The 26374-nt window shown below is 53.4% G+C and overlaps 10 protein-coding genes across 10 annotated transcripts; 4 read left to right on the top strand and 6 right to left on the bottom strand.

Annotated features, from left to right (window-relative positions):
- Positions 1 to 690: 690 nt before the first annotated feature.
- J4E86_007547 (uncharacterized protein) lies at positions 691 to 1889 on the bottom strand (the record flags this gene model as incomplete). The annotated part of the gene is made up of 2 exons (XM_051448066.1): positions 691 to 1647; positions 1857 to 1889. 2 exons carry the CDS (start codon positions 1887 to 1889, stop codon positions 691 to 693), a joined length of 990 nt encoding a protein of 329 aa, XP_051301004.1.
- Positions 1890 to 3249: 1360 nt separating this feature from the next.
- Positions 3250 to 6672, bottom strand: J4E86_007546 (uncharacterized protein; the record flags this gene model as incomplete). The annotated part of the gene is made up of 3 exons (XM_051448065.1): positions 3250 to 3486; positions 3546 to 6064; positions 6111 to 6672. 3 exons carry the CDS (start codon positions 6670 to 6672, stop codon positions 3250 to 3252), a joined length of 3318 nt encoding a protein of 1105 aa, XP_051301003.1.
- A 620-nt stretch (positions 6673 to 7292) lies between these two features.
- J4E86_007545 (uncharacterized protein) lies at positions 7293 to 8551 on the top strand (the record flags this gene model as incomplete). Its single annotated transcript, XM_051448064.1, has 2 exons — positions 7293 to 7325; positions 7382 to 8551. The coding sequence occupies 2 exons, from the start codon at positions 7293 to 7295 to the stop codon at positions 8549 to 8551; spliced, it is 1203 nt and encodes a 400-aa protein (XP_051301002.1).
- Positions 8552 to 8896: 345 nt separating this feature from the next.
- Positions 8897 to 9424, top strand: J4E86_007544 (uncharacterized protein; the record flags this gene model as incomplete). The annotated part of the gene is made up of 2 exons (XM_051448063.1): positions 8897 to 9210; positions 9361 to 9424. 2 exons carry the CDS (start codon positions 8897 to 8899, stop codon positions 9422 to 9424), a joined length of 378 nt encoding a protein of 125 aa, XP_051301001.1.
- An 822-nt stretch (positions 9425 to 10246) lies between these two features.
- On the bottom strand, positions 10247 to 10963 carry J4E86_007543 (uncharacterized protein; the record flags this gene model as incomplete). The annotated part of the gene is made up of 2 exons (XM_051448062.1): positions 10247 to 10767; positions 10819 to 10963. The coding sequence occupies 2 exons, from the start codon at positions 10961 to 10963 to the stop codon at positions 10247 to 10249; spliced, it is 666 nt and encodes a 221-aa protein (XP_051301000.1).
- Positions 10964 to 12171: 1208 nt separating this feature from the next.
- J4E86_007542 (uncharacterized protein) lies at positions 12172 to 13108 on the bottom strand (the record flags this gene model as incomplete). The annotated part of the gene is made up of 2 exons (XM_051448061.1): positions 12172 to 12200; positions 12250 to 13108. 2 exons carry the CDS (start codon positions 13106 to 13108, stop codon positions 12172 to 12174), a joined length of 888 nt encoding a protein of 295 aa, XP_051300999.1.
- A 372-nt stretch (positions 13109 to 13480) lies between these two features.
- Positions 13481 to 14694, top strand: J4E86_007541 (uncharacterized protein; the record flags this gene model as incomplete). Its single annotated transcript, XM_051448060.1, has 2 exons — positions 13481 to 13642; positions 13693 to 14694. The coding sequence occupies 2 exons, from the start codon at positions 13481 to 13483 to the stop codon at positions 14692 to 14694; spliced, it is 1164 nt and encodes a 387-aa protein (XP_051300998.1).
- Positions 14695 to 15663: 969 nt separating this feature from the next.
- J4E86_007540 (uncharacterized protein) lies at positions 15664 to 18937 on the bottom strand (the record flags this gene model as incomplete). The annotated part of the gene is made up of 2 exons (XM_051448059.1): positions 15664 to 16920; positions 16973 to 18937. 2 exons carry the CDS (start codon positions 18935 to 18937, stop codon positions 15664 to 15666), a joined length of 3222 nt encoding a protein of 1073 aa, XP_051300997.1.
- A 1148-nt stretch (positions 18938 to 20085) lies between these two features.
- On the top strand, positions 20086 to 21831 carry J4E86_007539 (uncharacterized protein; the record flags this gene model as incomplete). The annotated part of the gene is made up of 3 exons (XM_051448058.1): positions 20086 to 20140; positions 20215 to 20370; positions 20438 to 21831. The coding sequence occupies 3 exons, from the start codon at positions 20086 to 20088 to the stop codon at positions 21829 to 21831; spliced, it is 1605 nt and encodes a 534-aa protein (XP_051300996.1).
- A 1384-nt stretch (positions 21832 to 23215) lies between these two features.
- J4E86_007538 (uncharacterized protein) lies at positions 23216 to 25110 on the bottom strand (the record flags this gene model as incomplete). The annotated part of the gene is made up of 4 exons (XM_051448057.1): positions 23216 to 23290; positions 23339 to 23573; positions 23629 to 24772; positions 24819 to 25110. The coding sequence occupies 4 exons, from the start codon at positions 25108 to 25110 to the stop codon at positions 23216 to 23218; spliced, it is 1746 nt and encodes a 581-aa protein (XP_051300995.1).
- Positions 25111 to 26374: the final 1264 nt, after the last annotated feature.

The following is a 26374-nucleotide window of genomic DNA, read 5'->3' as shown; positions in this document are numbered from 1 at the left end:
CAGAGCAAGGTTCGAGGATAGTAATCTAGGGGTAAAGCTCCTAGATCCCTTAGACCCGGCAGTCGGAACATCGCATTCGTCTCAGTTGGGCGAGAAGCTGACTGAAAGGGTAACTATGCTATGATAAAATGCGAGATAATGCCTATTCGGTGAGTGTAGTTGGCGAGGTCCTATACTAAATTGAGTTCTCCCTAGATGGTCTCGTTGGGCTCCACTGCTGCTCTCGACTTGCTTCACTGTCGCAGCTACAGCTACCATAGGATGGCGTTAAAGCCGCAGATTTTCGGATCGCCCATTGTTCGTCGTTCTCTCTGTTCCTAAGGCGATGTCATAGTGGTATTGCAGGGGTAAGCGATAACGTCTTGATCTCCACCGGTCGTTAACTCCTTCTTCACCCAGACGTAGCTTAGCGTACTGCGATCGAGTGACCTCAGCTGCATCTTGAATCCTTTCGTATCTTCATATCTTCTACATCATGCAGGTATCATCATATCGGTCATGTTGCATCAAGGAGTGATCACTGATCGGTGATCTTGTATGTAGGCGATTTCGATCATCTAGGGCTTCCGAGTAGGCCATATTCCAAATACTTCCGATGTTGATGTACATCTGCTATGTCTGGAAAGACGCATCGCTTCGAGACGTATTCCTCATGACGCCAATCCATCTATGTAGCATTTTCACACCATCCTACTCTGCCACAATCTTCCCATTCTCCTTTCCGCCCTCAACAGCCGCTCCACCCTTGAACTTGAACCTTTTCAATCCCCGCACACCAACATTGATCTTGAAACAGCTGCCTGCATGCTCATCAACCGGCCCTCCGTTCTCTCCACTCGTACCGCCAGAGCTAGTAATGAATAGCTCTTCGCCAACAAAGCAAGGGCACGTAGGTTGGCTGGTAGGCACCTTGATCTCTGCCACAACCTCACCTTGCGGCGAGATTCTCAGCACATGCCACCCACCGTGAAGAGCAGTCCACATGTAGCCCTCCTCATCAAGGCAATGACCATCCGGCACAGCACCCTTTCCGTAGCGCTCATCCTCTGGCATGGTGAAGTACGGACGCTTGTTGCTAATCTCGCCTGTCTTGGGGTCAAAGTCGAACTGCCAGATAGTTTTCGTAGGGCTGTCGGCAAAGTACATGGTATCGTCCTTCTTGTTCCATGTCGTTCCATTGGGGATCACGATGTTGCTCATTGGGCGATCGAGACTGCCATCGGGGTTTAACCGGAACACGGCGCCGTCCTCGCGCCACTCAGACACCATGGGGTCAAACATGAAGCCGCACCAGAAGCGGCCTGCAGAGTCGACAGCGCCGTCATTGCCGCGGAAGTTTTCGTGCTTGTTGGCTGAGATTTCGTCCCCGGACCAGACTTTCTTGATCCATCGGTATTCGCCGGTTTGCTTGTTGGCGATGCCGTAGCCGTATTTGCCGCCGAAGATGAACTCAGAGTCGTTGCCTTCAATGTCTGCGGTGGCGCATACGCATATGTCGTAGTCCTTGACAGTAGTCAGGCTGGAGGGGCCTTTGGCCACATCCACGCGGAGTAGCTTCTTCTTTTCAATGTCCATGAAGCGGATTGTGTTTGTTTCCTCTTCCCAGAAGGGGCCTTCGCCAAGGGAGTAGTATGTCTTGAGCCATGGCTGGGTAATTGTCAGTGAGTGAATTCCTCTTGGAAATGGGAGTGAGTGTCGCGTCGCTCTTATGCGTCCCAGGAGCGGCAGGCCAAACATAAAGGGTAGTGTTGCGATGCTCAAGACGCGGCTGTATGACCTCAGCGGGGCTGGGCCACCCAAGTACCCCTCCTACGCCACCTCGAGGAAGGCGCCCCAAGCAAACCAAATCCACGTACCTCTGTAATCTCGTACTTCTTGATTCCAGACATTGCTGCAAAAGTCTCTGGGGCCTGGTTTGATGTAGGAGTGTCGCTCTCTTCGTCCTTTTGTTGGCTGCTGGCTTGTTGATGTTGTAGTGTAGTGTTGTTCTTTCCCGAAGCGCCCGTCACGGCGGCCCTCATCGAGGACCACAATTTGGATAGCGTCGCTCCCATTTTCCGTTATGACGTCCCGATGAGCCGCCAATGAGGCTAGGAAGACCGTTGCTCTTGCTCCACTGTTTTTTGGACGGCTCCCGCGTTAAGTACACCTTCCGCTTCAGCGCGATAATGCAACGTATGTCAATGTCTGTGAGTAGTAGGGAGAATTGAAGAGTCGCAGAGTATTAACGCTATTAGACGTGGAGCAAGCAAGAAATCTTCCATTAATCACGGAGCTGAGGAGTACATATGTTGAGTACTGCACTGCACTGACATCTTGCACCACCGCAAAGGGCCGCTGCCGTTCGTGCGGTTGCCCTGAGGTGCGCCCTGACCTCCGCTGCGAATTTCAGCAGGAGCATTGTCTGGCAGAAACGGGTACAGAAGCAGTATAGTGAGCGGTATTGCTCAGTGCTGATAGAATGTAGCGTTTGATGAGGCGATGATAACGATATTTCGCCGGCTAATCGGTCCGCCACCGCCTACAGGAAGAAGCTCGTTTGACGATGCTGCGGGAGTGTTGTATCTTTGTTCCGGCTGAACTGGGCTAATCTCGACACGGCTGCCGTTGTCACGCGTCTTCTGGAACTTCATGTGGAAGATTTTGATTGATTACTGAGGGGCGTATCGCTTGTAGGTGATCTGGCCTGTTTGTCTACCTCCAGCGTTTTGCACATGTCTACGGAATTGGGGTTTTGGAGGTGCCACACGGGAGGACCTGCGGTACCTATCTGCCTCCAACGAAAAGTCTGTCAGCATCAATCTAACGTCGGCCTTTTCTCCGTTTCGCTGGACGTCCTGTTACCAACAAGCCCAGATTCGATAAGCATCATGTCAATGCATTGGCGAGTGTTCTCAACGAATACCAACATCGGAAGTCCTCTTGCGCTCGACCGAGATTGCAGGTAACGGTTGAGACGCATGTACATCTATCCGAAGCAGCAGTGGACTGATTTACCTGCATCAGTGCTGCTTCTGCATGACGTAGAGACAACATGAGGGAGATCGCAAGACTGTAGCATGTGCTGCGGACGTGGAACTAATCGTGTGCACATGATCAATGTGTACTCTACTGTCTGCTATCCAATGGAAAAAAAGGTCCCAGTGACCAAACGCCATATATGCAAGTCAAAATCTATGCGCCTTCCACCTATCCCCCTAAACAAGAAAGAAAGAGAATATCCCCAAACAACACTCTCCAAGTACCCCATTACCTCTTCTCCACAAGCAGCAAATGCATAGCCGCATATGCCAGCACCACAAACGCGCCCGCAAACACACTCAGCCCAATACAATCCTTCCACAGCGCCTGCGTGTTGAAACCAAACGAGCTGAGGATAGCGGAGCCAGGGACTTCAATGTCGAGGCCGTATTTGTGGTCGATGAGGGAGAGGTATTTGACTTCGTTGACGATGAGGCCTTCGAAGGCGTAGTGGAAGATTGATAGCTGGGAAGCATATGTTAGCAAAGATGGACTTGTGCGTGGAAGGGCGAGTTGGGACTTACCGATTGCAGCCACTTGGCTATAGCAGGAATACTCTCCTTGTTGAGGAAGAAGCCAGAGAAGAGGAGACTGAATAGCATGACTAGCACGCCAATCAGGTTGGCTACGCCAGAGTTGCGGAATACGATGCCGATGAAGAGGAAGATGGCTGCGGCTGCGAGATTGAACAGGACGAGGAAAAGGGTAAACTTGAGGAAGTTGGGCCAGGCAGGGATAAGACCGGTCATGGGGTACACGATGATACCGAGGATGATGGGTGGAAGCAGGCGGAGAGGAATGATGTCGAAGATGACCTTGGCAGCGAAGTAGGCGGGTGGGGAATAGTAGCCCTTGGCACGCTCGCGGGTGAAGAGGAGTCTTTCGGGGGCGAAGACGGTGAGGATGGTCAAGCTGCTGAAGCCGAAGAGTGACAGGACGAACAGGAATAGACCGAGGCGGTTCTGGAAACCCTTGATGTCGTCTGTGAGACCGTAGAAGAGGAAACCGAGGAAGACAGCGAGGACAATGGCGATGGCGTAGTGGGTAAGCATGAGCATGGGGTTGCGGTAGAGGTTGCGCCAGGTTCGTCGAGACAAGATTCTGAACTGGCCAAAGAGACCGACCTTCCTGAAGCCCTTGAGCTTTCCTGCTGCGACGAAACCGTTTGGCTGTTGCACTCCGTTGGTGCCGTTGGCTTGATTTGCGCTGGCTACCGAGCTAGCAATGTCGTCGCGGATCCTAGCTGCAATGTCGGAGGATGCATAGGCGTTGATCAGGAGGTCAAGGTTGGTTCCAGTCGCGCCATTGGCAGGAGGCGGGAGCTCATCAGGGTCTTCGAGTATTTGAGGGGGCACGCCGCCTTGTTGACGAGTGAGCTTCATCCATTGGGCCTTGATAGCGCCTCGGCGATCGTAGGGAGCTTCGTCATCAGTCTTGGGAGACATTGCACCGTCGTTAACAGAAGCAGTGTTCTTCTTCCTCGTGAATAGCTCGCGTTCTTGCTGCTGCTTGATAGACGTCCTCCTCTTGCTCTTGGGTCGCAGTATGCTAGAATTGCTGGGACTACCAGCAATGTCTCGTTCAAGCTCCGATGTGTTGATGCTAGGAATGGACTTGACAGCAATTGCGCTGCTTGCGCTTGTAGTGAGTCCGTCGCGGTTAAGATCACGGTTGAAGAGTGAACTGTCTTCGTCGATGGGTTTCCGTGCTGTGCTCGCGTGCATGGTCAGATCCACGATGTAATCGGCAATGTTGAAACCAGGTGGGCAGGTGTAGCCGAGCTCGTCGAAGTAGTTCTGGCAGTTCTCGAATGGTCCAGAGTAGACAGCTCTGCCCTTCGCAAGCAGTATCAGTTGGTCGAAGAGAGCGACAATGTTGGAGCGTGGCTGGTGAATAGTGAAGACGACAGTTCGGTTGTAGTTCTTGACCAGGTTGACAAGGCACTCGACGACGTTGAAAGCATTGTAGGCGTCCAGGCCACTTGTGGGCTCGTCCAAGAAGAGGATGCTGGGCGAGGTAACAAGTTCGCAGGCAATACCGACACGACGCTTCTCACCACCGGAGATTCCACGACCACTTTCCTCAGAGCCAATCTTCTGGTTGCGGATATGGTAGATACCGAGTTGGCGTTCGACGTCTTCAACCTTTTGCTCCTTGGAAATGCGACTCATCTCCTTGGGCAGGCGCAACAATGCAGAGTCGAGAATCGTCTCGTGGACAGTCAAGGTAGGCAAAAGGGTGTCTTCCTGGTCGACGAAACCAATGACGCTTCTGAACTCGTCATCGCGGACCTTCTCGCCATTGATATAGAAATCGCCACTGTCGGTTCCAATCTTCTTCTTGCGGGCCAGAATATCAAGGAAGGTAGTCTTTCCAGCACCAGAGGCACCCATGATGGCCAAGAGCTCTCCGGGGTGGACAGCACCAGAGATGCCAGACAAAATCTGCTTTCCTTTCAGATTGTAGGCGACGTTCTCAAAGAGGAATGAAGCTGGCTTGTGGTCGGCGAGCAATTTCGCATCCTCGTCCTCCTCATCGTCCGACAGGTGGATGGGACCGTATCGATGGCTCTCAGCGCGGTGGGTAATGTACCAGATGGCCAAGATAGCCGCCACGATGAATAGTGCGATTCCTGCAATGACGCCAGCGATCAACGGAGTGTTGATCTTCTTGATGGGTCTCTCGTAGCCTGGCACTTCCGTCTGGTATAGACACTCGCCCGTGTCGCATTGCAGGAAGATGCTTTCGTCGCCGAAGATGCTCGAGATTAGGTCGTTCATGGCAGGTTCCGAGAAGATGCTTCCGCTGTCTTTGCTGTTGATAGCTGAGATGCCTCTGAATTCAGCGGGACCTTTGATGGACTCCTTCAAGAAGTCGCCAATGTCGACGGAGCCATCCTCTCCGCAGAGCATCCTGTCAGGGACACATTCGCACTTGATGTTCTCGCATCGGTATTTCGTGATGTTGCGGTCGGATTCGGCGGTGAAGTGGGAGGAGCATGTGTCGAGGGCGCAGTAGAAGGATTCCCTTTGGTCGACCCAGACTGCGATGGTTAGCTGGGAATGAAGGGTGGAGGGTATGAAGCTTACATTGGAAGTTGCATTCCTCCGACTCGGCATTGCAAGAGAAGGTCGCCTGCGGTTTCTTCTCCTTCAACGTGTCGAGGATCTTTCTGTTGGTAATGTCGCAGATCTGGAAGTTCTCCTTGACCAGCTGGCCGTCCTTGTAGCAGACGCCGCCCTCTCCATCCGGCATCATAGCGTTGCAGGCATCGTTGGTCTGGCAGACGTTGCAGTTGATGCCAGACCAGCCCTCTGAGCATTCGCACTCCTTTGCGCCTCCGCGTGGTGAGCGGTTCTTGCCATCGGGCAGGGCGCCGCAGAGGGGCTCTGAGCAGTCCTCGCCTCCAAATCCGGGTCCACAGTTGCACCTCCCGTTCGCTTTGCTGCAGTCAGCAAACTGCTTGCACTTGAAGTCTTCCAGGTTGCAGTTGAAGCATGGCGGACAGCCATCGGGTCGGTCGCCGTAGATGGAGAAGAGATCCTGTGGCGAATCGGCGAGGGTGTAGTTGGCGAACGTCTTGTGGGCCGTCGCCGTCGATGCCAGGCCCAGCAAGGCGGCGAGCGACGTCGCCCAGGTTCGCTGGCGCATCGCGTCTTGTTTGCGGCGCGGGACGAGCTATGCGATAGCTATCTAGATTGTCGTGTGCCTGCTTCTTTCAGGAGTAACGTGACGAGACGGAAGGTGACTGTCAAAGTCAAAGGAACGGCAAGAGCTGGGCAGCTCGCGATGGTGACGAGGGACAACAGGTAGCAACGGGTGGCCAGATGATGGCAGTGCTGCTATCATCGGCCTGCGGAGACGCTGATTCGTGGAGGCTGGCCTGTCTCCAGCCAAGCACCATGGCGGACCGCTAGACCGAGGCACACGCCAATAGGTGATGCATGCAACATGGTCTTCGTCATCATCGATATCTCGCACAGCATGCAGAAGAGCATTCACGGATATACATCACGCGACTAGTAGCCTCGTCTCTGGCAACGCGCTGATCAACGTGATCGCGCGCCATCAGCGGCGACGCGCTCTTGCCAGCCCAACCTAGCCGTCGGAGCGCTCTAGCAACTAGCTCGCCCGCTTCAGCGGAACCTCGAGAGGCTATCATGTGCGCCCTATGTCAATCCCCAGAGCCTTGAGACTTCCAAACTATTTCAACTAATCTTTCTTTGCGGTTTTCCACCTATCACAAAACATCCTCTGCATTGCAAGCCGCAATGGTCAAAATCGAAGAATTCGCCGTCGAGTCCGTACGTCCATTCCCCGCATCTCGCACTCCACGTGGGGAAATGACTAACAATTCCAGTGGATGGATGCGTACGAGACGAAATGCAAGTACAACATCGCCGAGACGTGTTGTGCCTCAATTTCCGTCGATCAGCTACGCGAGCTGTCAGAGAACAAAGATCAGCCGGTTTTCGATACCTCGCGTGTCCTGAACTACGGGGCCATCAGAGGAAGTGACGACCTGCGCAACAACTTAGCAAGACTATATTCTGCCAAGGTCGCAAACCCCCTCTCTCCAGATAACATCCTCATCACTCCTGGCGCCATCCAAGCAAACTACCTGACTGCTTACTCCCTCGTCGGACCGGGAGACCATGTCATCTGCCACTACCCCACCTACCAGTCCCTCTACGAGGTACCCAAGCAACTGGGTGCCGAAGTCGACCTATGGAAAGCTACTCCAGAGAACAAATGGGTACCAACGATCGATGACTTGAAGTCGCTCATCAAGCCCAACACCAAGCTCATCATCATCAACAACCCCAACAACCCCACTGGAGCCATCCTAGGCAAGACCTTCCTCCAAGAACTCATTGACATCGCGACCGAAAAGGACATCACCATCATGAGCGACGAAGTCTATCGCCCTCTATTCCACTCCATCATCCCCATAGACAAAGAATTCCCACCCTCCCTTCTGTCCATGGGCTACAAGAACGTCATCGTCACAGGCTCCATGTCAAAAGCCTATTCCCTCGCCGGTATTCGCATTGGCTGGATAGCATCTCGCAGCTCTGAAATCATCGAAAAGATCGCTTCAGCACGGCACTACACCACAATCTCCGTGTCCTACTTTGACGAAGCCATCGCCGCCTACGCTCTCCACTCATCAACAGTGCACAGTCTACTAGCTCGCAACATCCAACTCGCGAGAACCAACCTGGCTCTTCTGGAGAAGTTCCAACTCAAGAACGAGGATGAGTGCGAGTGGGTGAAGCCTGTGGCTGGTACTACGGCTTTCGTCAAGTTCCACCGAGAAGGCAAGGCCGTGGACTCTGTGGACTTTTGCAAGAAGTTACTTGAGGCTACGGGCGTTATGTTTGTGCCTGGTAGTACTTGTTTTGGTGAAGAGTTCAAGGGGTACGTCAGGATTGGGTTTGTCAATCAGACGGACATTGTCAAGGAGGGATTGGATGCTGTGACGAAGTTTATACGGAAGAATCTTGATGAGGTGGACTTGGCAGAGTAAAGTAGTGTATGGTCAGTAGGAAATGTATGCATCAAGTGTATACAGTTTGCAGATCGCATGTCGGTCCGATACAGCCACAGCCACAGCGCCACACTAACCGCAAGATCGGGGGCGGCTAGTGGACTCAGCCCTAAGGACGCCTTACGCCCGTCTCACAGACAGTGAGATTTCACAGCCACAACCAGTGATCAATAACTGATACCCTACCGATATTGAGTAGATAGTAAGCGCTGTGATACAGTGAAAACCTGTTCTCCTCTCATCCCACCATATACCCTCCCCACTGTCGCCATCACTCCATCTCCGCACTTCTTCCCCTTGACCTACATACACATCATCCCCACAATGACAGACCCATCCAAACTCCAAGTCCCAGGACCGTGCACCGAGAAAGATAGCAACAATTCCATAGCCCCTCTCGTAAACGTAACAAGCGCATCCACAACATCCACATCCACATCCACATCAAAACCCCCTCCATCAACACCAGAACGTCCCTCCTCCTCACATTCCTGGCGTTCAAAACTGCACATTCATTCTGGTACCCGCCGTTCCAAATCCGTTGAACCAGGGAAGGAACGCTGGCGGGATGCGACGCTGCCTGAGAAGGAGCGATGGAAGGACTGGCAGAAGGCTAAGGATAAGGAGCAGTTGCAGGGGTACGTGATTACGACTGGTAAACTTGGTGGCATCTGCTAACATGAGGGATGATAGGTCGGCAGTAGGTGCGTTCACGCAGTTTTACAAGGGGAAGGGGAGTACGGGGTATTGGTTGGATGTGGGTTTCTAAGTGTGAAAGCGTTGTATAGGAGTATCAGAGGGTACATGGACTGGTATATAGAGGGACTGCGAAGGCATGAGGAAGAGAAATAGAGGCGCCATTGTCAGTTTTATGCTCCAAATCTTATCCCAAGCTCTGAGGGAGCCTTTTGACTTGTTCCGCTAAAACATCCATACTCGTTCCCGAATTTCTCCACCTCCGCGTAGAGACTGCGAACAAAACTGGGGAGGGCGAGAGTAATTATCATAACGCCAGCTTGTGTCCCGCTATGCGCCGAGCTAATGAAACGCCAATAACGCATGATAAGACAGACAGGAAGTGAAATAAGATGAGGGTATCTGCTTAGGGTAAGGTGTTCCAGTGCCTGAGCCTGATGCCCACGTTGTATGACATTGACGTGGAGTAAGGAGCAAAGTGGTGTCATAGTTATCGACGCTTTTGCCGATGACTGGTGAGTTGATGGGCGCCGGGAGCGTCCTGGGGTGGGTTACGGCGGATCAAGATGAACCCCTCTTCTTCTTCCTCACTGTCCGGACCTGGTTCTGAAGCAGTACCCTGGCTTCGCTTTTTCTCAGCATGTGGTAAGGCGAGAGTGATTTGGCAGAGCCGAAAGAACCTTGGAGCTGTGACCTGGCTGGGCCATACCCTTTCTGTCCAGGAGATAACCCAGGTGGAGGTGTTGCCCTGTTGGAACAATACCACGTATCGATGAGCAGACATGTGCGGCTGATTCAGGAACAACCTGCCTGCTTCGATGAATCCGACGTCGACTGGAGCGGCGTAATTGAGCCCCCTTATCGGATCGCCTGAGCTGTGTATGGCTATGACTGTTCTCGGCATGCTATCGAGGAAGACAGGACCTCCGGAGTTTCCTACGCCTCGCCGTTAGTATTCTCAGAATTTCACCGGGCTCTTTAATTTGTAGGCTTACCAGGCATAGTCGAAAGCTCGTACTCCAGCAAGTTTGCGGCGTTGTACTTGGCCTGGCCCGCCACTTCGTACATGCAACCGGCTGTCTTGCAGTCTGGGCACGCATTGAGAACTTGGGTGGTATTGTTGCTAGGATACCCAACGACGAGCACGTCCGACTCTCCTGATGATGGAGCTTGGTAGAGGGCCGGCTTGACCTGAGTAAATTGGCTCCCGAGTTTGACAAGAGCCATGTCGTTGTGCCAGGTGAACCCAGAGCTTTCCCACTCTTGGAGCACTATGACCCTTGTGCCAGAACGCTCTTGTACTCCGGCTCCTTTGGAAGAGGAGCCTTGTCGGTGGTATCCAATGTACGCCCTGACAGACACAGCGCGGGACACATAGTCTTCCCCACCACGATATCGAACGTTGTGTGCCGAGGTCAAAACAAGGTCAGGGCCTATAACAACCCCAGAAGCAACGAATGTACGGTTTGTTTCGTCTTTGATCTTAAGCTTGACCACGCCTGCAACAGTTCATCAGCAAGATTTCCACTTCGACGGCTATGGGTACTTACAGCGGAAATCGCCGTGCTTATCTGCGTATCTTTTCTCCTCTACATGAACGCGGAAACTTGACTTGGCCATTGCCTCCGGCATGGGACCGTTCGTGTACCATGCCTCGAGCTCCCAAGTCTCTAGCTCCATGGATCTCACAGACATTATGTTCTTCGTGTTTATCAAAGAGGGCTCAAACCGACTATGGCGACCGTTGCGTCCGGGCCCAGTGCGGAGTGAGACAGTCGCGTGTGCAGCAGGAATGGATGACTAAAGTGTATGACGTCGAAGAAGGGCACCTCGGCGGATAGCAAGGGCTATGAAGAGAGCATGAAACTACGCGATGGAGGTAGATTGGATTAGTTTTCGATGGTGTTGTTTGATGTCGAGAGGGTAGGTGGTATATATAGGGTGGTGAAACGGGGAAAGAATGGACAGGAAAAGTGACGATGACGAGTACGCGAGCCACTCATATCTCTAAGAGTGTATGTCTGCAGTTGTGCTTCTTCGTTCTCGAAGACGATGCCTAACTGCATTCACCGTTGCGTTCCCAGATTGTCGAATTACCCCTGTCAAGAAGCAAGGGAGCAGATCTGGGAGCCATACAGACCGTTACGGCACACATCATCCCGCGAAGCGAATCCTTAACCTTAATTTCTCTACCACGGTGTCATCTTGGCACAGGCGTAGCGCCTGCTTTGTGGCTTGTGGCTTGGAGATCGGCGCTGCCAGGCCGACGATCGCACCCGAAAGGCCGTAGCAGTAGCGTGATAATTGGAGCTGACCTCCGATACGATACGGCTGAGGTCCTGTATCGGCCGCTGGCTAATGCAGGTCTTTGCATTCTCATCAAGAATGGATGGGCATGCAAAGACCTGCATTATCCAACGCGGAAAGGGAATGACGAATCAGGGCAAATGCTAGAAGAAATCTGATGAACACGCAGAGAGTGGGGCAACGCGGGAGGAAGAGGTATGACGAGCATGGTAGGTTCTTGAAGTTCCTGCGTTTCAAGTCGAGTGAGACAAGACGGCTGGGCTGGCGACAAAATCATAAGCCGCAGATCTCCAACTCACAAGTCGTATATGAGGTTTTGTTCATGACATTTCCCTTTTGCACCCAGAGTTGAAGTGATATCTTACAGTAGTCTACAGTTGTTTGCCGTTATGTACAAGTCGCGTACATGGTGTAACACCATGGGTCGTAATAGGTCGTGCGCACTTCTGCCATATCGACGGCGGACTTGAAGTAGAAGTTATCGCCACCAGTGGTGCTCTTAGCGCTTCGGTGACCTCAGCGAGATTACGGTTGCAGAGTAAGTACTGCCTCTCGCGTGAGCTTTGGAGTACCTTCTTATGCGTGTGTACCAGGTCTTATTCCTCAGGGATGATTCGGTCAACAGCTGCATCTTGGTTAGATTCTACCTCAGTATTGTAACCACGTTGATTTACCTTTGCCGTTCTCGAGCAAGTACCCTGAGCAGTCGATCTTCCACTCATCTCCCCTCACCTTGACTTTCGCGATGCCAAACCTCAGCACGGCGAACTTAAACTTCAAAAAGAAGTTCGTCCATTTCTGATGCACCCACCGGGCAGAGCCCTCCCATACACGCGCCGCAATGTTCATATGTCCCAAGTCATCCCAAAGCTTCTGGCGCTTGAACCGTTCTGCCTCGAGCAGCTCAGCCACCATGGGCTCCGTCTTCTCACTTATTGTCGCTTTGCCCAAATCTGTGTATATGACGCGCTCTTTCAGCCACGGCACTGGCTTGACTACCATACGTAATTGCATGGGCCCGCCCTGCAGACTGGGAAGGACTTCCAGTGCGCGCATGCGGTTGCTGGGTGCGGTGCAGATATAGCAGCCGATGATGATGAAGCCGACTCCTACCACGACATAGGTCGGTCGGACGAAGAAGGATAGTCCATTGTCTTTGATGTCGTCATTGAACTTGATCGAAAAGGCACCGACACCAATCCATAGTGCTCCTGTTCCGTACACCTTCAGATAGTACCACTTGTTCTTGGGCGCTTGGTAGAGAAGGACTGGCTGGCGGGTTTGGACGACTTGGCGGAGGACGGGGTCGCTGCTCACGAATGAGCTGGGTTTTGGTGCGACTACATTGGTCTTGGGGTATTGGTAGCGTCGGAGCACGGATGAAGTAAAGGAGCGGTTCTGCCGTATCGTGCGTATCGTGGTGGGTGTGAAGAATGATTCCCGTGTTCCGAAGAGGGCGGCGCGGAGGGATGAGGGGAGGCGGAGGGTGTGTTGGCGCAAGAAGGCGTCGAAGCCCCGGGAGAAGGCGGGCATTGTGATAGCAGTGATACGGGTGTTTGATGCAACGCTATACACCGAGCATACTCCAGCAAGTCAATGCGGCAGTATGTGGGCGCGGATACCTGGATGCCGTCGCGATATGTCGGAAAAAGTAGAAGCGGCCCAAGCGCGTCCCGCTCGACACCTCCGAAGCTTGTTCCGCCCAACATTTCGGCCAGCAGATCGGCACCGTCGCTCAACACCCTCCCACTGCCATTGTCTCCGCCTGTCAATTGATTTCCCATGGCTTCGCTCGCCGCGGTATGTAGGGTCTCGGCGCGGGCTGCCTCACAGCAGTTGCGCAACCAAGGTGCTCGGAGAGGACTGCACTCAAGTCAGGCTTCGCTCGCTGCGCAAAGCTTCAACATGCCTGCGCTTTCACCGACCATGACCGAGGGCAACATTGCGAGCTGGAAGATCAAGGAGGGAGACTCTTTCTCCGCCGGCGACGTGCTGCTCGAGATCGAGACGGACAAGGCGCAGATGGACGTCGAAGCGCAGGATGACGGTATCCTGGCCAAGATCACTGTACGTGGGAAGATAAGTTGGCTTCAGGCCATGGCTAACACGAACTCCAGGTCCAAGACGGTTCCAAAGCAGTCCAGGTCGGCACACGGATAGCCGTCACAGCAGAGCCCGGCGACGACCTGTCCACCCTCGAGATACCCGCAGAAGAAAGCCTCGCGCCCAAGAAAGAGGCCGAAGCGCCCAAGGAGTCCAAGAAAGAGCCTGCGCCTGTACCAAAGGAGGAGCGAACCTCTGCCCCGCCTGCCAAATCCGATGCCTCGAAGAAAGCCTCCAGCGGCAAGGCCTCCAAGCAAACCTACCCGCTATACCCCTCCGTACAACACTTGCTCGAAGTCAATGGTCTACCAAAGGAGGAGGCTGATAAGATTCCCGCGACCGGTCCTGGTGGCAGGCTGCTCAAGGGCGACGTGCTCGCATATGTTGGTCAGATCGAGAACTCATACCCTTCGGAGCTGGCGAGTCGCTTCACCAAGCTGTCGCACCTCGACCTCTCCAACATCAAGCCCATGCCCAAGAAGGAAGCCTCAAAGAAGCCAGCAGCCAAAGCACCGGCGGTTGTCGAAGACCTCCCTATCGAGGTAGCACTACCCGTCTCCCTCACCGCAGTAATGGAATGCCAGAAGCGCGTCAAGGACTCAATAGGCGTCTTCCTACCTCTGTCAACATTTGTCGCGCGCGCCGCCGAGCTCGCCAACGAAGACCTCCCCCGATCCAAGGTCGCAAAGCCAACCGCCGACGAGCTATTCAACGCTGTTCTGGGTCTCGACAAGGTATCCTCAAAGTACTCGCGGGGCAACTTCGTCCCAGAAGTCACCGCGCTCCCACCTACCACCATCCCCAGCAAGCGCGCCCCAGCACCAAAGTCGGACATCCTCGACATGCTAGTCGGCAAGAAGACTTCCGCTAAGCCTGTTTCGGGCGCAGCAGGTATCGCGGGTCCCCTCAACGTATTCAGTGTGAGCGTACCCAAGGGCGACGAGAAGCGCGGTCGTGTTTTCCTCGAGCGCGTAAAGACGGTGCTTGAAGCCGAGCCTGGGCGATTGGTCGTTTAGGTGAAGATCGTTGCGCGATTTGTATCATATTGCATCTCTACCTACCTGTTTGGAGGGTAGAGGTACTGGCAGGTAGCTATTCCCACCTCATACCAGAAAAAACCTGAATACGTCTAGAGCCTACATCGACGCCAGGTCACCTATCTTGTAGGTTTTCAAGTTGATGTAGGCTGCAGGCCTGTTCAGGTTTTCTCTTGATTGACGTGTTCCCACTACACTTCCATGACGAATACCAATTTTTTAGACGAATGCTTCATCTTTTTTCCCTCTCGTAAATCTTCTCCGTCTCCGTCGTTATGTCACTCTTGTGCGGCACTTCCCAGCCAGAAGATACCCATACCCACGTGTACACCCTCCACATCTCCCACATATCCCGCGATTCGCTGCGTAAATAGTGTTCTTGACGATCTCATCTTTTGCCGGCCTGGTGCGGAGGGTCTGTAGGTAAGGTGTCGGGGTAAAGTAAAATGCCGCAAAGCTACCGCGTCGCACCAATGCAAAATACCGCAGTTTACTTCGGCGGCTGCGCCTCGCTCTAGGTGTATACATAGGAAGACCGCCCAGACAAAAACAACTCTGAATGCATTCTCGATCTTTTGTACTTGCACATTCGTTCCTTCTGTATCTGATGCTAGCAGTCACGCCCGAAGCGGTTAGTGCGATGGGTCCCATGAGTGCCCGAGCGCCAGAAGGGAATTCCGTCGCTTGGACTCGCAGCGGTAACGAGGACGTCGCACACAGTAGTTCTCAGAAGATGGGAACGTAGAACGTATGATGTGGTAATCTTCTTTATTATATCTAAGGATCGTAATGCACGTTGTCGTCATGTCTAAGCATTCTATATGACTAACTTTTGTGCTAGGCAGGTATCATGCTCGCGAAGAGCAAGAAAACCACCTCGCATACTCCTAGCAGGGCCTCCTCACCCTGCAATATCTCACTTTATATAGTTCCTCCCTAGGTAAGGCTCTAAGCCTTCTCCTGCATGTTCTCCGAGCCAGCAACAGAAGAGTCGCGGCTGTAGTAGCGACCAAAGACACGGTCCTCAATCTCCATGTTCTTGTCGACCTTTCCATTACCGTGCTTAGCCGCCATACGACGGAAGTAGATGCGCTTGCACCACTTCCAGAACTCGATACCGGCAAAGAAGATACCAGTCTCGATGAAGACGATACCCCACTCCCAGTCGATGGGCGCGTGCTTGAACACAACCGTGTTGAGAACAGGGATGTAGATGAGCGGGAAGAGGAGGACAAAGCCGATCATAATGGCCCAGAAGAGGAACTGGTTCCTCCATACATCGATCATCCACTGGGTGAAGTAGCGCTTGCTGCCGGGCTGCATGCGGAAGAAAGAACGACGCATGTCGATCATCTCCCATGCGAGGAAGAGAGCGAACCATGTCAAACAGGCGAATGTGCAGGCGCGCGCACGGAAAACCAACTCGCACTGCTCGGAATAGGTCTCGTTGCAACCCTGACCGAGCTCTCCGTCTCCGAATCCAAAGACGACGAGCACGAAACTGGCCAAGCACAGAAGCGTGATCCAGAGACCATAGACGACCATGTCGACGAGGAACTCCATGGTGAAGATACCCGTCTTGAGGGACTGGGGCGGGCGGTTCAGGATATCAGGGACGGCGCGTTCGAAACCGAGACCCATATCTGGCAATCCAGATGTGGCCATGATAATCCACACAACCTGGACGGGCGCGAGAGGGAAAACGGAGAGACCAGTCCTGTCTTTGAAGGCAAGACCCACGAGAAGTGTACCAGCCTGAGCGACGTTCTCAGCCAAGACGTGCAACACGAACTTCTGAATGTTGTCGAAGATACGGCGACCTTCTTCAATGGCAGCGAGAATGGATGCGAAGTTGTCGTCTGTAAGGACGATATCCGAGGCTTCCTTGGCGACGTCGGAACCGGCTTGACCCATGGCAATACCAACGTCGGCACGCTTCAGCGAAGGAGAATCGTTGACACCGTCACCAGTCATGGCGCAGAATCGGCCGCGGCGGTGGAGAGCTTCGATCATGCGAACCTTTGTGCTAGGCGCACAACGGGCTACGACCAATGGCAAAACAGGGAGCTCATCGACTTGATCATCAGTGAGTTCATCGAATTCAGAAGCAGTCATAACCAGCGACTTGGCGATATCGGCAGAAATCCTCTTGTAGCGGTCGGCCGATGGCAGAATGTGAACTTCAATGGCGATAGCCTTTGCTGTCTACATAAATGGTCAGTATATGTTTCAAGTGCTTTTTGTAGTCAAGACTTACCTCAGGATGGTCACCAGTCAACATGTGGACCTCAATACCAGCCTCGTGGCATTGGCGGACAGCGACGGCGGATTCAGGACGGGGAGGGTCGTAAAGACCGATGAGACCACGGAAGACAAGGTCGGATTCGACAGAGGTACGCGCAACTTCAGCACCCTTCTCAACTTCACCGGGGTACTTCTTGCTGGCCAAAGCCAAGACACGGAGACCGAGACTGGCCAGAGCCTGCATATGGGAAAGAATCTCCTCGCGGAACTCGTCTGTAATGGGTTGTGATTGCTCCTTGCCGTCAGCGAGGTAGGTGGTACAGCTCTGAATGACGCGCTCGACGGCACCCTTGGTGAAAGCGTAGTTGCCTGAAGCGTGCTTCATGATAACTGACATGCGCTTGACGTCGGAGTCGAATGGAAGCTCAACAAGATCCTCCCAGGTAGCAGAGTCGCCCTTGACAAGATGGCTGCGGTTCATGCCGAACCGAGAGGCGAAAACTTGAATAGCGATTTCAGTGGGATCACCATGAGCCTCCCAGGCGCCTTCGTTGTTCTGCTTGACAGCAGCCAAGTTGGCCAAAGACGCGACCTTGAGGAATTCACCGAAGCCTTCGATGTTGTGGCCTTCAAGCTTCTCAACACCGAGACGCTCACCGCAAGCCTCGCCTCCGGACTTGAGGTCCATCTGGCTGGGAGCAGCGGAGCCGAAACGCACGTGACCAGCGGTGGGGTCCTGAGGAGCGGTGGAATCTTCGATGGTGTAAGTTCCAACACCTGGGATCCAAGCACCACGGGCAATCATTTTACCCTGCGTAAGCGTTCCGGTCTTGTCAGAGCAGATGTCGGTAACACCACCGAGAGCCTCGAGGGACTTCAGGTTTCGGACGATGACATTGCGCTTAACCATAGACTTGGTACCAGCTGCCATAGTGATTGTGAGCACAACTACCAAACTAGCTGGAATCATGGACAAGCCGGTGGCGACAGCGTAGATAATGACTTCCTGGCGAGAACTGAACTCGTTGGCTGCAAGGACAATGATGGCACACACGACGGCGATGAAAAAGAGCAATACGGCCAACTTGGAAAGCTTCTTCTGGAGAGGGGTTCCAACATTGAGACCCAAAAAGCGACCAATAGCGTCGGTAGTGGTGAGTGTGTAAGCCTCGAGGTAACGGTGAGGCTTTGCCTTCCCGTTCTCCTTTCGCTTGACTGGTCGGACCTTGGACTTGGTCTCGCGGAGTTGGGCAGCGATGGCACCAATTTCGGTGTAGGCACCGGTCGCGAAGACAATTCCCTTGGCTCGGCCCTTGGTGACCGAGGAAGAGCTGTAGGCAACGTTGAGACGATCTCCGGGACCAGTCTTCTCTTCGAAAGTGGCGTCCTCTTGCTTGCGAACAGGCAGAGACTCTCCGGTAAGCAGAGCCTCGTCGGTCTCGAAATTGACGGCGTCAAAGACACGTATATCGGCAGGGATGGTGTCTCCGACCTTGACCTCAATAACATCTCCAGGAACAACGTCGGCAGAAGGGATGGTAACTTGCTGGCCACCGCGGATGAGACGAGCAGTAGGCGAACTGAGAGAGCGTAGGGAATCCATGGTCTTCTCAGCGGACCATTCCTGGAAGAAACCGACGACGATGTTGAGACCAATAACGAAGGCGACAACACCACCTTCGATCCAGGACTTGATACCGAAACTGACAGCCATGGCCATAATGAGGACTAGCGTCATAGCGTTGGCGACCTGCGCGATGAGAATCTTGACTGGGGAGACGCTCTCAGCTTCTCCAAGTTCGTTGGCGCCATAGTCGTCGACACGACGCTTGGCTTCGGAGTCATCAAGACCATGCCATTCATCGGTCTTCAGCTCGGTCTTGACTTGCTCCAGCGTGAGGCTGTGAGCGGGCGCGGACATTGGCTTGTTGCATTGTCCACTGACGTGACCCTCAAGGGTCGTTTCTTTCTTCCCCATGATTGAAGAGTGTTCAGGGAATCAAAAGAGTTGGTTGTTGGATGTTCGGTATTCGGGTTGTAAAATTGGGTTGATATGATACGGATATCGGCAAGTCAAGACAGCAATCAGCGTTCTAGTCTTCTGCGTACTCTGGCCCCGCGGACTATAGCCACGTGGACAAATTTGTTGGATTGGGTGTTGATTGTGGTATGCATAGAGGACCTCAGGAGGGGGCGGGGGTCAGACTCCTCCAGATTTACGCCGTGATTGGCGAGTTGTAGGGTTTGTGAGGGTGGGGGTTGAGGTTGAAGATGACGAGGGAAGGTGTTGGCAAGTTTGGAGCAAACGTCAAACGAGAACGAGGTGGTACCGACAACAAGTGGTGAGGAAGAGAAGGAAAAGTCTCAGGCGTCGTGAAGATATATGTTGAGTGGTGGGGATGTCGGTGTAGGAAGTCGGCTCTCCAAGAGACATGCCAAGCTCGACAGTTCCCGCCAAGTACACTATGTCGCGATTCTGGAGGCGAATGCCAAGCTAGCGACCAAAAAACTTCTCCACCCTTGGCAGTGAAGACAGCCATTGAGTGCTCGTCACGTTACCGGGGTCCGCAGGGAAATCGGGTATGCGGCATTCCTGGCCTTGGCCTTGGCAGGCATCAGGATCTTCTTGAACCTGCCTCTTCGACTCGTCACCTGCAGAACTTTCCGTTTCAACACCGCGGTGGAGCAGACGATAGGCGTTTCGCAGACTCAAGCCTTGTTTAAGCCTTGTCTTGACGCGTTGTGAATGGTCGCATGCGGAGCATCGTGCAGCCTGGCGGAGTCGAGATCCAGCGGAGATTCCCCGGTGCACGGACCTCGTGGTGAGGAAAAGTGTGGAGCGATATGCCGGAGCCGCGTGTATGGAGATACACTGCGAACTGGGCGAAATACTGGGCGACATGTCTGTATGGGCCCTGCACGTGGGCTTGGCCGTTGAGGTGATTGATAGCGCCGTAGCTCGAAAGAGTTCTACGCCGTGATGGCCACGGCTCTAACATGACGTCGTCATGGCACGCCAGGGTCCGCCGCTTGTGTTCTCGAGCCCAGCCTTCTCACGGGCTTAGCTATTGCTTGCTGCTCCCCCAGCCTTCCAATCCAGACACTGTGTCACCCTGTCTGTGTAGCATGCCGTCCTCAAATCCCGAAGCCGCGCCGTTCTTGCAGTATCACGAGCCCGAAAGTAAGCGCTCCTTGTCACAATCGTTCAGCACCTGCATACCCCGAAACGTCGATCTAGACTAACGCAAGCTTAAGTTGTCGAGATTCTTATCCTGGTATCTTTCTTCACCTTCTTATGGCTCTCGGAGTACGTTTCGGCCAAGGTTATCCGTGCCGGCATCATTGGTCCGATTGCGGTTGGTATCATATATGGCGAGCCGTTGGCGGATATCCTCGAACATGATTGGGCTGGTACGCGTCCCTGCTGCAGAAAAGGCGCTATGTGCGACATTTACTGACTCTGCGCCCCGGTATTTAGAGACGTTTCTATATCTTGGCTACATTGGCTTGATCTTGATCATCTTCGAGGGCGGTTTGAGCACTCGCCTTGACCTGCTCAAGGCCAACTTCACGCTGTCGATCTGTGGGGCTGCCACAGGCGTACTGTGTCCAATAGGTTTCAGCTACCTGTTGCTGTATCTTGGGTTCGGCTATGGCGCTGTCGAGACCTTCATCATCGGCGCTGCTCTGAGCACGACAAGTCTGGGCACCACCTTTGCCGTTATCTCAAGCGCCTCCAAGGATATCGATCTCAGCCAAACCAAGGTCGGCGCGGTGCTTGTCAGCGCTGCAGTCATTGACGATGTGACAGGTCTTGTCATGTCAAGTGTCATCCACGACCTGGGTGATGTCGCGTCCGGTGGAAACGTCAACTTGGGATGGCTGATCGGCCGGCCTATTCTCGCATCTGGGGCCATGGCAATTCTTACCCCAGTCCTCACCAAATGGGTCTTTGCGCCTCTGTTTCGAAGATATGTTGAGAGGCATTTTCACAAGTTCGACCACTTGTCAAACATTATGCTGATGATCCTGGTATTATCAGCCTTTATCTCAATCGCAGCCTTCGCAGGGACTTCCATCCTGTTTGGAGCTTTCCTCGCCGGCGCCTTCTTGACGTATCTCCCTTCTACACACCCAGAAGGTCCCTTCGTGGTTATGAGCCGCGAAGAAGGCGAGCGCTCTAAAGACAAGTCCCCGACTTTTGTGCATACCTTTGAAGTATACTGCCTGGACGCGCAGCAGTATGTACTTGGACCTCTTTTCTTTGCTAGCATAGGATTCGCGATTCCGTTTTTGGATCTTTGGACTGGAGAAGCCATCTGGAAAGGCGTCGTATACACCTTACTCATGCTGGTGGGTAAGGCTCTCGTCGGTGTTTGGATCCCTATCTGGGGTGCCGCAAAGCATGATCCCAAGAAAGCACAAGAAGCACAAAATGAAGCATCCGCGGCCGAGAATGGCAACAACCTTGAGAAGGTGAGCTCGTCGCCTTACTCACCTACCCGAAAAGCCGCGGTACAATCCGCCGTCTCGCCCATGCTTTTGCTGGGCATGGCCATGGTCGCCCGTGGAGAAATCGGTCTACTAATTGTGGAAATCGGTTACAACAACACGCCGTATGTCTCTGCGGAGGGTTTCATAACAGCCATATGGGCTATTTTGCTGAACACAATCATTGGGCCCGTGTGTGTTGGCTTGGCCGTAAAGTACAGAGGTGCTAAGATCGGCAAAGGACCTTGGGGCTTGGTACCAGGCCCAAACCAGGCTATCGAAGATGAGATGAACAGGAGGAGAGAGTCGCGTATGAATGACCAAATGCAAGAGGAGGGAGAAGCGAGAATGGAGGCGCATCGCAATAGTCGCATGGGTTGATTCACGAGTTGCACCAGAGATGAGGATTTGCAAGACAAGCAAAAGTAGATTTATAGCGTCGACGCATTTTCTATAATGTTTATGTAATAAGTACCGTGCAGTAATACTTGAATGATATCTTGCTACTGCGAGATTACCAAACACGTTTTCTCAGCCACACAATCATGTGATGGGAAGATAGCCTATCAAAACATCGCTGAAGATAGCGATTACTGTGCGACAATGATGCCGTAAGCCTGCTATCCAGATTCAACGCGGAGGAAAGACCCCGCCCATCTCCAAAGGGAGTTCCACACCAACATGAAGTTCTAACTCAAGGCCTCCTCATCTGTTCCTATCCATCAGAATACCCCAGCAGAACTTCCGTCGAACACACAAATCTCGCACCTCAACCAACCAGCAAAAAATGCAAATATTCCTGCTGCAAATCCTTTACCTCGTCTTCATGGCCACCCAGTTCTATGCATTAGCCTTCCACTTCAAATCTCCGCCCTCTGGACTCGTATATCCGTATTCCATCCACCTACTCGCGCTGTTCTCATATGTAGCGGGAACACTGTCAGCAGTACCGCTCCTTTTTGCCCCCTCATCCCCACCACCAACTTCGACCACCACAACCCTAGGAATAACAATAGCATCCGCTTTCCTCCTCAGCAGCATACTGTTATTCACATGGATGGCGCTAACAACGCGGCCCGGGACATTCGCCGTAATCTACGGTCGTGTAACACCACAACACGTCATTGACACGGGTCCATTTAGCTATGTCCGGCATCCGACGTATGTGGCTTATGCGTTGGGGTGGGTGGGCGCTGTGGTGTATGTTTTGGGTGCGTGGTTGCCGGACTACTTGTTGCATGGACATGATGTTAGTGGCGCGTGGATATCCATGCCGGTGAGGAGTGTGGGGCTGGTGGGAGCGGTTCTGGTGCTTTTGTGGTTGTATGGGATTGGAGCGGTGTTGGAGGAAGAGCAGTTTTTGGGGTATGAGGGGACTGTTGGTGGGGAGAAGACGGAGGAGGGGGTTAGAGGCGAGTATTTGGCATATATGAGGAGGGTGAGGTGGCGTTGGGTCCCGGGGTTTGTGTGATTGAGTCTAGAGAGGACGGGATGGGTGAGTGTTATTGGGGTGAGAGATGTCGTCTTGTTGGCATGTCATGCGTTTCCTAACATCTTGGGCAGTCAGGCAGCACGAATCTCTGGAATACCCGATGGAACAAGTGACATGGCATACTTGAACATACTTGCGAGAAACAAAAGTTAATGATTGAACTAGCGGATGCTGTACGTTGGCGGAAATTCGCCTGCGCCTTTGCAATTTAATACACAAGACTGTGCTCTCAAAAAAGACGAAACAGAAGAAGTCACTCCATCATAGAGTCGACTAGAAGCTAGGGGCGTTGAGTGCCATGACACACAACAGGCCAGAGACGAGACCGGCGACGGGTAGGGTTATGACCTGAGACTGTTAGAGACGAAGAACCAAAGCACTGGGGATACAACTTACCCAACCCATGAAGATGAAAGCGAGTTGGCGCCAGTTGACGGCACCAAGATCGTAGTTCATCAAAGCCACACCAACCGCTGAACCAGTCAGACACTGGGTGGTCGATACTGGGAGACCAAGTCGAGAAGCCAGCAAGACGGTAACAGCAGCGCCGAGTTCGACAGAGAAACCGCGGGTAGGTGACATCTGAGTAATCTTGTTACCAAGGGCACGAACGATGTGATACCCGTAGAACCTGTTGTTCTGTTAGTATACGTTTCAAATGTTGTTTGTACAAGGTCTTTACTTACCAGAAACCAAGACCAAGGAGGAGACCGGCTACGACCAAGAACCAAACGGGAGTAGGCGAGCGAGTAGCCACCTCTCCAGCAAGGTATGTCTGATAGACAGCGGCCCAGGGTCCGACAGCATTGGCTACATCGTTGGAGCCGTGAGCGATGGACATCATCATAGCTGATACGACCTGGCAGTACGTCCACAGATGTTCGACACGAACGTCGTAACGGATAGCCTTGGAGTGGATGGCGCGCAGAAGATCGTTATCGTGTGTGATAACGTCGCAAGTGACACCCCTGAGGAAACCGAACTTGGCGTATGCCCACCACTTCTGAGGGTTAACCCATGAGAGATGCTGGACAGGAACGATCCAGCGCTCGTAGGGCTCCGGCGTCTTCAGTTTGCGGGTGGGTGTAGTGGTGCTTTCTTCTACGCGTGTCTTTTCGGGGTCGCTGGGAAGGACGCCACCGTCCTTGGTCGAACCGGAGGGCGATCCAGCATCCACTTTCTTGATCTCATCATCGCTGGCGGGACCGGACACAGCATGCTTTGCGTTGGTGCCAGCATGGACTTCGCCGTAGGCATCCTCGTAGTAATCGGTGACGTATTCGTTGCCTTTGCCGGGCCAGAATAGAGTAGTGCTCTCTTTGAGGAGTAGAGGGCCCAAGATGACGTGCCAGATCCGGACGCGGGGGTCCTTCATGATGAGCTTGCGCTTGAAGAACGGGATAAAGAAGATGTAGCAGACTGCCAAGCATCCAAAGAACACTCCCAAGATGATACCAGCAGCTTTGCCAGCTCCGAATTCTTCCAGGGAGGGGGCAGTAGGCGCTTCAACGACAATGAACAGAGCCAAGATAGCTCCTGTCATGGCGAAGTAGAAGGGGATGAGGCGCATGGCGTGCTTGAAAGGGTCTTTGCGTTCGAGAACCGAGTACTTGACGGTACCGAAGATGATCGCGGAAAAGGCTCCAGCAATCAGAGGCGCGATACCCCAAGAAGCAGCGACCTGTGACACCGAGCCAGACTCCCACGCCCATTTGACAGGGGCCTGACTAGCAAAACCGACTCCAATGAGGGCGCCTACCACTGTTTGCGTAGTTGAGACTGGCATTCCCCAATGCGTGGCTAGCATCAACCAGAAAGCACTACCAACCTCTGTTGCATTTTAGCTCAGACTCTTCACTTGACTCAGATAACCTACCAGCACATCCCATAGCCAACATGAGCGTACCCGGGTTGCCCTCGAAGCGGTCGATCGAGATAATACCGTTCTTGATGGTTGAGGTCACACGTGCTCCGAGTGCAACAGCGCCAATGAACTCCGTGACCACAGCAAGAGGTCCGACCTGGACCATAGTCAGGGTACGGGCGGCGACCGAAGTGGCATACGCGTTGGCGACATCGTTGGCGCCGTTTCCAAAGGCGGAGAACACAAATGCAATGGTGGTGATTGCAAGAATCCAATCATATTTGGCTGTGACAGGAGACGCCATCTTGAGTATGCAGTTGCAGAGCTGTGTTTGACAGAACCCTGGTTCCTGGGACCATGGCTAGTCTTATATGATCAGAGTACATGTAGCACATGGCAGTGCAGGGCGTCGGCTTGATGCCGAGCTTGGGGTGACCAGCGTTGCCCAGAAGACAAGATATGGCAAGGTGGGCGCCGAGTATCTGGCGACGGCTGGCATCGCACATATATGAATTTCAGCCACTGGGGCGCGGTGTTACCACCATGTTCTTGCTGATGATGAGGCTCCGCCAAGTGCATGAGACGTGCCCAGAGATTCCGCTGTCTTGTCTCCGCCTTGGAGCGGCCGCAAGCAGCAAGATTTTTCGGCCAATAGGCTTGTATAACTCAGACACGCATTGAAGCAGTTGGCTATCAAGACCGCGCGTACTCCGAGATGGCTACGGGGCCTTGTCTTGAGATGGCAGCTGTGGGATCAATCAGCGTGTTGGGAGCGGCCGTGCTCTGGCACGGCGGAAGGCGCTACCAGAGCCATGGTCCAGAATACAGAGAGCAGTGGCATCGAATCGCTGGTAAGAAGCGACATTGCGATATATACTGGTCGTCGCTGGTTGCGGTTGCGAGCTTGGAGGGAAGGTGGAGTCGGTGGAATGGCCCTTGCGCTGTCGTCACAGCTGACGCAGCTGTATAGCTGTCTTCGCGGAGAATTCCACTGCAATGGCTCGGGCGGTTTCGAACATTTCTGCGATATGCTCACCTGTTCTGAAGACGTGCGCGATGCAGCAGTCGTCTTTCACTCATCTTTTGACTCTTCTGGGCCATGGTTCCCGGGTGCCCGCGTGCAATCAGACTAGTGATCCGAGAGCCGAATAGAGGCAGGCACGCAGACGGTGCGAAAGCGATGTCGCACAGCAGAAGAAGGCGTCTGGATAGCCATGGTAACACTTGCGCCTGATCTGCAGATAGATGACAGCCGCCCTGCGCCGGTGCTTCAGGTACCATAAGAATTGGTCTCAAGGTCGCGTGTGCCTGGGCGATGGTAACGCTAAAGCTTGACAGCGCACCGATCCGGGGTAAAGGGCCATAGCCAGCGACACAGAGCCTCATGGGGACCGGCAGCTGCAGCGATACCGACGATGTCCATGCGCCGCGTTGATTAACTATTCCCGGAGAGCGGTTCATGGATCGGTGCGCAACGCTCATTTCTAGAGTGTTCTCTATATAGAATCTGACAGGGGCTGCAGGTGATGAGGCGAGCTCGGGAAGCAGACAACACGGAACCAGCGGTA

This window comes from Alternaria arbusti (genome assembly GCF_024043155.1).
Source record: "Alternaria arbusti strain BMP 1465 chromosome Unknown scaffold_10, whole genome shotgun sequence".
NCBI lineage: Eukaryota > Fungi > Ascomycota > Dothideomycetes > Pleosporales > Pleosporaceae > Alternaria > Alternaria arbusti.
The sequence above is the reverse complement of the archived record's forward strand: the minus strand, read 5'-3'. Positions and strand labels throughout refer to the sequence as shown.